We start from the raw sequence: 9151 nt of genomic DNA, 5'->3' as shown, positions 1-9151 counted from the left end.
CATAGAGGAATGGTAGGCCTTCCTCCCAAAGGAGTCTAAGGTTCTAGCGTCCTTGCCCGGGGCGCCGAAGCATGTTCCCTAGAACTCTTAGCCTTCTTTAGGGCCAAATCCACAACTCCAGAGTCATGAGGCAACTGAGTGCGCATCAGCTCTGGGTCCCCATGGATCCGGTACTGGGACTCGATCTTCTTGGGAATGTGGGGATTAGTTAATGGCTTGGTCCAGTTCGCAAGCAATGTCTTCTTCAGGACATGGTGCAAGGGAACAGTGGACGCTTCCTTAGGTGGAGAAGGATAGTCCAGGAGCTCAAACATTTCAGCCCTGGGCTCGTCCTCCACAACCACCGGGAAGGGGATGGCCGTAGACATCTCCCGGACAAAGGAGGCAAAAGACAGACTCTCGGGAGGAGAAAGCTGTCTCTCAGGAGAGGGAGTGGGATCAGACGGAAGACCCTCAGACTCCTCGTCAGAGAAATATCTGGGATCTTCCTCTTCCTCCCACGAGGCCTCACCCTCGGTGTCAGACACAAGTTCACGGACCTGTGTCTGCAACCTCGCCCTGCTCGACTCCGTGGAACCCCGTCCACGATGGGGGCGTCGAGAGGTAGACTCCCTCGCCCGCATCGGCGAAGCTCCCTCCGCCGACGTAGTCGGGGAGCCTTCCTGGGAGGTGGCCGCGGTCGGTACGCACGCGGTACCGACGTCGGGGACCTCAACCTGGGCGATGGGCCAGCCGGCGCCACGCTCGACGGTACCGGTGGCGCAAGCACCGCCGGTACCGGAGGGGTAGGGCGCAACAGCTCTCCCAGATCTCTGGGAGAACGGCCCGGAGGCTCTCGTTTAGAGCGGCTGCAGAGAAAGGCTGAGAGGTCGATGCAGGCGTCGACGTCAGTACCTGTTCCGGGCGTGGAGGCTGTTCCGGGCTGTCCAGAGCGGAGCGCATCGACACCTCCTGAACAGAGGGTGAGCGGTCCTCTCGGTGCCGATGCCTGCTGGGTGCCGAATCCCTCGGCGACCCAGAGCTCTCGGTGCCGACACGGGGAGGAGACCGGTGTCGATGCTTCTTCGATTTCTTCCGAAGCATGTCACCAGAGCTCCCCGGCACCGACGAGGAGGACGTCGAATCCATCCGTCGCTTCCTCGGGGCCGAGACTGAAGAAGGTCGATCTCGGGGGGGCTGTACCGCAGGAGCCCTCAGGGTAGGAGGAGACCCACCCGAGGGCTCACCGCCACCAGCAGGGGAATGGACAGCCCTCACCTGCACTCCACCCGATGCACCACCGTCCGACGACATCAGCAGCCGAGGTCCTGGTACCACCGACGTCGATGCAGCTATCCGGGGTCTCGGCGCCGATGCAGAGGCCCGATGCCTCGATGCACTCGATGCAGGGGCGGCCGAGGAAGATGGTCTGGACGCTGACGACGTCGATGCACTCGAAGATCCCGGTGCCGATGCCGACGAAGAGCCCGAGAACAACACGTTCCACTGGGCTAGTCTCGCTACCTGAGTCCGCCTTTGAAGCAGGGAACACAGACTGCAGTTCTGAGGGCGGTGCCTCGGCCCCCAGACACTGAAGACACGACGAGTGTCGATCAGTGAGCGAGATAACCCGGGCGCACTGGGTGCACTTCTTGAAGCCGCTGGAAGGCTTCGATGTCATGGGCGGAAAAATCACGCCGGCGAAATCAAAAGCCGAAATGGCGAAATTTGAAGCACCAAATTTAGAGGGAGAAAAAATCTCGACCGAGGCCGAAAAGAGGCCTACCCCGACGACGAAAGAAACTTACCGGGGCAAAAAAGCTGGAAGTACGGGGAGGATTTACACGAAACCCGGCGGGGGGTTTCCGGAGCAACTTCCCGACTAGGACAAAGCTTCCCGAAGGAAAAAACACGTTCAAAACAAATTGGACGCGCGAGGTCGACTTTCCGGGGCTCGACACGGCGAAAACACGACCGTACCGAGTGCGGACAAAAGAAGACTGGCCGGCTCGAGCCGGTTTCGGGCGGGAAGACGGCCGCGCATGCGCGGTGCGCGCGGGCGCGCGAGGGCTAGCAAAGGACTTTGCTAGTGAAGTTTCGATTGGAGGGCTGCCGTGGACGTCACCCATCAGTGAGAACAAGCAGCCTGCTTGTCCTCGGAGAAGGACTGTAAAGCCAGTTGGACTCTTTCACAGGATAAAGCAGCATGGAGTCTGTCCTTCAAGAAACAAATTGCTCTTAGTAAGGTCCTTGGGTGCAACTTCTCTCTATGAGATCTGCTCAAGTATCTAGAGGACTTAGGACCCCCTTTTACAAAGTAGCAGCACCCATACCGCCACACATAATTTCCACACTACCACTGGAGCCTGTGGTAGTGCCTGCCCCCATCATGTGCCATTTCCAACGCTTAAGAACTATTTTTTAGGCCAAGGGGGCTTATGTGGTGGTAATCAGGAAGCCCTGCACACTGCCCACTTACCACTGAGTTAGCGCAGGAGCCCATAGCACCTCCTAAATAGGTTTTTTTTTTTTTTGTTACATTTGTACCCCGCGCTTTCCCACTCATGGCAGGCTCAATGCGGCTTACATGGGGCAATGGAGGGTTGCGATAAGGATGTCCTTGAGAAATGGCCATGCAGCAAGTGGACATTTTCTTTTAAGCCTTATACCCGCTGCAGTTAGAGGGGGCCTTAGCATATGGCAAATCCATGCACCAATACTACTGCAGGGCCCCTTTTACCAAAGCTTTATAAAAGGGGCTCCTAGTGGGATAGGCCAAATTAAGTTTATTTGGGACACGCTCCTGATGCCACTGGTATGTTTGTCAGACATTAAAATAAATAAAACAAAAGTTGTCAACAAATGTGCCAAACAAACACCTAGCCATTTTGCTGATAAGTACTGTTGCACCACCCAAAGCAAAAAAAAAAACAACAAAAAAACAGTTCACTTATTGCCAGTATCGTATAGTACTCAGAAAAAGAAGAGCATAGAAGTGTGGCCTGTCTAGGAACCACAGGCGGGGGGGGGGGGGGGGGGGGGGGCCAACAGAAAGTTTTCCTCTGAAAAAAAACCCCAGACCTTGCTAACACTTCAATTGACAATTGTGGAGAAAATGAAACCATAGAGTCACACTTGTGCATGAAAAAGCCTTTCCTATTCTAGAATTGAGGTTCCCTCAGGGTCATCGAGACCATACCAAGAAGTCCACTAGAAGTACAGAATGCTAAATCATGCTAGCCACCATTTCCTCGGTCTCCCCAAACAATGGTTTATTGACAGCCAAAGCAACACTTGAAAAATTATTGCACATTTCAAGCCTCCTTTTGTATCACCCACCACATTAAAAAAAAAAAAAAAAAGCCTGAAACACATTATTATGAAAAAGGCCAATTGAAGGAGGTCTGGAAAAGGAGGCAGCAGTGTTAACACCACACAAGTTGATGCCAAAGAGGCAGCGGCTGTGAAACAAAAACAAAGGCAGCATCGAGTGTGGACCAAGAGCAGAAGCAGGGTCGAGTTGTCTGTTTCAGTAAGGCTAAAATTTAAGGGGAAAGAGAAGGCAACTTGCGAGAGAGAAAATGCTGAGTTGAGGACAGGGTGGACATGTCGTGACAATCGAGAAGGACTGCTAGGGTGGGACAGGCTGTAATATGAGAATAAGTGAGATTACTGGTGACAAGGTGGTGGATGGGACATAAGAAAGAGACCATCAGGTGTTCAGCCTTGCTAGCTAGATATCTGCCTAGGCTGCAGCAGGAGTGCTGTATTTCTATTTGCTGCTGCCACCGTCCTCCAGAGAGGAAACGATTCAGCACCAGTGTGGGGCATTGATGCACAGAATGTTGAATCCCACTCCAAAGGATGCCAACAGCATTTTAGCACAAGCCTTGCAACCTCATCAGCTCTGGAAGAGGAGGGTGATGGATGCAGCAATACCTGCTTATAGGAGGAATGGAAGAGGAAACAGGACACTGGATGGGAGGGGGGGGGAAGCAGAAATGCTGAATGGAGGGGGGTGTGGTAGGAAGGGGCAATGCTAGACTGTTGGAAGAGGTTAGGAATGAGATACGTTGGATTGGTAATAAGGTCATGATCTGTCCCTGGGGTGGTAATTGTGGGTGACACATGATGAAGGCTCACCCAGAGTTTTGGATACCTCCAGGGCTGGCCCTGAAGACTACAGGATGGAGGTTTGACAAGAGACTGGTGTGGAGCAGTGGCATTAAAGAGAGACATCCCCCCACCACCACTCTCTCATCCTCCACCTTACCCCTTGCAGTTCCTTTCTAGTGTCTCAATCTCCTCCCCCCTCAAAACAATTCTGAACTCAGCAGACTCACACCCTCTCTCCCATCCTGAGTAGCACTCTCCATTCCCTTCTCATTATCTCTACCTTGAACTCCAGTAGAATGGTACTGCTGCACGCATTCATTTCTTTGTTACTACACCAATACATTGCTCATATAAGCAATATAGAACACAGCTAAAAATTAAGCAGAACCAAGGTGTTTCTTTTCTTTGGAAGCGGGGGGGGGGGGGGGGGGGGGGGGGGGGGGCTCTGAAATAAGTTTTTGAACACTGAAAAAGTGGTCCTTATGCCAAATATTATTGGAAACCCCTGTGTAAAACGTTCCAGATGACTAATCAATAGATAGATGAACCACATAATATCTCTACAAGATGAGAACAGTAAATTGGCAACTAAACGGCCATTTCTATTTACTAATTGGTGTACTTATGCTACTTGTGTCACTACTTACCTGTACATTTCTTGGCACTGCAGAATCAGCAGTTCTCTGTCAGTTCAATCCAAATGGAATGCTTTTAGATAACTGTGACTATTTAAGTCTAGAATCTCAATTGCTCCAACATCAGAGATTCAATTGTTAAAAGAGGTGGGAGGGAGAAAAAGACGAGAGACAGGACAAGCAGTTTGGTAGTAATGGTACTTTTATTAGGGCTAATAAAATGGTTTTAAGATGCAAGTTGTTCAAGGCTACTAAGGGTCTATTCTTCAGGCAATATTCCTTTCTATTATTTACTATATGTAGTAAATGAGTGTACTGCAAATGTGCACAACAACACAGAACATTTCCAATAGTCTCACAAACACGCCTCTGTATTTACAGTATATACACTGTACACAAAAGTGGAGTACAAAACGGTCTTAAAATGATCCTAGCTGTGTTTCTGAGAAATGCCTTAAATGTGAAAATTCCAAAATATTATGTTGCTGGTAAGAAAGGATAATAAGAGACAGACCTCGGCACTTCTAAATAAGCCACTGACGAGTCAAAAGTCCAATTTCTGGAAAACACAAATATTGGTTTTATTTGTAGGATGCCATTTGTAACAACTCCATTTAAACCCAACCAAACCAACCAATCAGTTGAACTCACGGCAGGTAGTTTTAAACAGTACTCAGTCAAGCTGTGACTCACATGGCTTTAGCACACCTTGTGTACATAATGCAAATATTTAAGACATAAAGCATTCACAGTTATTGGTGAACTGTTGTCCAAGGAACAAAGACAGCAGCTTCCAGTAGAAAATGATTGTATTTATGCTCCCCAATCCCCTCACCCCCCCCCCTCAAAAAAACCCCAACCAACATTTTAGTCTCATTTACAGATAACCAACTGTTTGGCTGGTGGATAAATTCTATACATTTTCATACAACAAGATACGCAAGGATAAAGTATAAGGCTTCAGAGGTATTTTAGCAGCTATCAGAATTAAATCAGGGCACAAGTTTACTTTTGCGTTAGTCTTAAATGCATTTCTACCAAGGTTTTGCTTGACTTGTGGAAACAAGTAATTTCTTCAGGTCTTTTAGCTTCCATTGATGGGAACAACACCCAATTTATCAATTACAAATAACTTCCTTCTTGGAATACAGTCTTGCACTTGATAAACTGAGTGGAAACTTCAGAATCACAACCAGTGTCTTACTCTTCGTTCCATAACCATGCTTAACATCTGGACACACTGCTTCTTTAGATAATTGTCTAATACAGAAGTCATTTGTTATAGCCACTGTATCTGTGAGAGAGAAACTTGTAATAAAAACTTTCTATACAAGCTGTTCATAATAGAATGATTTCTTTTTTTTTGTTAGCAGGAAAAGGGAGACAAATGTTACAGTAACATCAGATACCATGCTACTCTTACCATTTTGTGCAAATGACACCTTGAAAATAAAGCAGTTTGATCTAGATACGGGGGGGGGGGGGGGGGGGAGGCTATACAAGCTGAATAAGTAACTGAAATTTCAATTTTTTTATACAAGGGACCAAAATTGAATGACAAGGAAAGCAACACTGATTTTCCACAATTTTTTTTTTTTAATAACCAATGTCAACAGCTTCACCAAACCACATTAATCCTTTTCGAAACTATCTTTAGATGTAATTACATTATTAGCCTTAAACTTTCTGATGAGGATTACTGTAATTACATTTAGTAGGAACACCACACCAAGACTTTTTTCAAGATAAAACAGCATTTGTGACTTGATATTTCTTAAGGACCAATGGCTTTAATTTAGTGGCACTAATTTAAAACACTATCTTTTTACATGCAAGATATACATATTTTAGCACCTGTCTTGTTAACTAAGTAGTTTTAAAGAACCACACCTCACATTAACTGGTGTTGAAAAGAAACAATGGAACTGTAACATTCTTATTCAAGCCAACTGTACCCCATCACCAAAAATGAATTATGCTGGTTTGCATCCTACTGAACTTTCAAAGCTGCTACAATAGCATTCAATCATTTCCATAATCTTTCTAGCTGTCAGGTGCAGCAAAACCTGTCACTGCTTTATTGCTTTTATTCCCCCACTCCTCCCCACATATGCAATGGTCCCTCCGTTTTACAAAGGTATAGTTCCTGAACAGTATGCTAGTATGCTTTGATAGCACCAGATCATTAAAAAAAAAAAAAAAAAAGAAATAATTAGGTTTTAATGTTGAAACTATGTTTAAGACAGGAACAATAAGCTAGGACAAAATGAAGAACGTGGAGTCCTTGGGTAATATTTCTAACCTAATTCTGATGGAATACATTCAGTGAAAATACCACATTTGTAACAATGACTCAGTGTACAGGTATTAGTGCATTCCCTTTGGACACAAACTCACGTTTTAGTCATAATCATAATCAATTCTCTCTATCAGCAGTTCTATCTAGTTTCTCCTGAGTCCTCAGTGTAGTGGGCAAGAGGTACAGATACAGGCCAACAGCCAAAACTAGGACAGAGCAGATCAAAAGGTTCTTACCTGCCAACATCTTATGTAATTGTGTATTAATTTTTATATGTATTTAGAAACAACTTAAAAAAAAAAAAAAAGCAGCATTCCACAGACTACAAAAGAATTCTGCCTGCATCCTCTATTTCAGCATTATAGATTGCAAGAACAAATGCACCACAACTCTTGGAAATCCATAACCCCACCCCCCCCCCCCCCCACCTTATGCCGCAAGAATACTGTACATTATTGTTAGCTCAGGAAACAATAGTAAAGGCTGTTTTCATGGTGTTTCTTTTTTTGGGGGGGGGGGCGGCAGGGGGTAGTGAGCAAATATTAACCCCAAACTATTGTTATTTGCTTAAACAGACACTGTACTACAGATTACATTTCATACCAACTTAAAACAAAAAGTAGGAACAAAGTGCAAAAGCCTGAAATTGGTTTGCTTCCACAATTCTGAAACGGCACATTTCCTAGCATAAGATTTAATTTCCTGAATTTCAGGAAAGCAAAAAAAAAAAAAAAAAAAGTTACTAAAATTGTGCAACAAAATCATCAAAAATTCACACACATCCAAAGCAGACAAAATGTAAAAAAACTGCAAAAAGCAGTTGAGGACTTCTACCCAAAAATGTGTTAATCTTCCAGCAAAAGTTCCACAATGCTTTGCTTGTACATTTGTGAGAAGGAAATATTTTTCCCTTCCCGAACATAACAAAACTAAATACTCGGGCCAAAACATTTATCTTTGAAGAAATAGCAAAAGAATGCTCAGAAGTTTAAATTTAACTGCTATTAAAGTACTAGAGGAATGGGGATTGGAAGTCTCAGGCCAGTAACTATAAATACTTATAGGTTTGGTGATAGTAGACCTCATTGAAGGGGGTATTTTAACATGTCTGTTTTTCCTTCTGAAGATCAGGTAGAGACTTTAAAGTATTGTAACTTTGAAGACTACTTCTACAAATTAATATTTTGGATCTTTTTGGGGGGGGGGGAGGGGGCACGGCAGGAATGAGAAAAAAGCATTAGGCTGCATATTATTCCATAACTTTGCAAGCTACCGATTCGTGATAAAAATTGCCTCATGAAGCAACATAAAATCAACAAAAAAGTTTAAACAGAAAGGAATACAATTGCCACATAATGCCTGAAATAATCTGGGTGAATCTTAAAATTTAGTTTCTCACAATATTTGACTATAGCCAATTTGTTCCAGTTTGAAAATTAAAAAAGCTATTTTCTCTTCACCAGAGATAAACCAGCAAAATTTACAACCCCTACAATAACAACAATAAAAAAAGATGTTCACAAAAAAAAAGTTCTGTTGGAATATATTTGCAAGGAAAGACTCCTCTTTTTGTCATAACTGAAATAATGATATTAAACGGGTAACAGTTGCTCACAGTAACAATGTCCAGACAGGATTCTCATTTCTGTGGTTGGAAATGCTACATTTGAGACCTAGTGTAAAGAAATTACATGTTTCTTGAAAAAAGTGACTAGAAATATGCCACAAGTTATTTTTTACAATGTTTTCTGCAGAAATAATCTCTAAGTGAAGCATTTTTATACACATATACAAAAATTTAGACAGCAATATACACATAATCACAGTGAGGACGTTGGCAATGTCACCAATCTGTAGTGTCAATACAAAATGCAAAGCAGCCTTCAAAGAGGACAGTGCTACACAGTAAGCAGAGCTGGCCTGTAACAGCAAACACTCAAGGTTCCCTGCCCAAGGAACACAGTGCAGAAAAGCAACATGCGCTTCAGTACAAACAGCAATATATGGCTAATGGCTGACATAACTGGTAACAATGACTCTTGAGCTGCTGTGCATAGTTAATCTCTTATGTCATCTGTTTCTCTTTATACCATTCCACAAATTCATCCAACAACACTGGCCC

The 9151-nt window shown here is 44.6% G+C and overlaps 1 protein-coding gene across 2 annotated transcripts in view; it reads right to left on the bottom strand.

Moving 5' to 3' along the window:
* Positions 1-6901: 6901 nt before the first annotated feature.
* Positions 6902-9151, bottom strand: part of DCUN1D4 (defective in cullin neddylation 1 domain containing 4) — a 126842-nt gene continuing 124592 nt past the window's right edge. For both annotated transcript variants that reach the window (XM_030191368.1, XM_030191369.1), the window contains one exon: positions 6902-9150. In XM_030191368.1, the coding sequence (XP_030047228.1) occupies positions 9095-9150 (56 nt within the window). In that variant the 3' untranslated portion in view covers positions 6902-9094. The remainder of the gene's footprint in view (position 9151) is intronic.

This window comes from Microcaecilia unicolor, chromosome 2 (assembly GCF_901765095.1).
Source record: "Microcaecilia unicolor chromosome 2, aMicUni1.1, whole genome shotgun sequence".
In the NCBI taxonomy this organism is placed as follows: domain Eukaryota; kingdom Metazoa; phylum Chordata; class Amphibia; order Gymnophiona; family Siphonopidae; genus Microcaecilia; species Microcaecilia unicolor.
The sequence above is the reverse complement of the archived record's forward strand: the minus strand, read 5'-3'. Positions and strand labels throughout refer to the sequence as shown.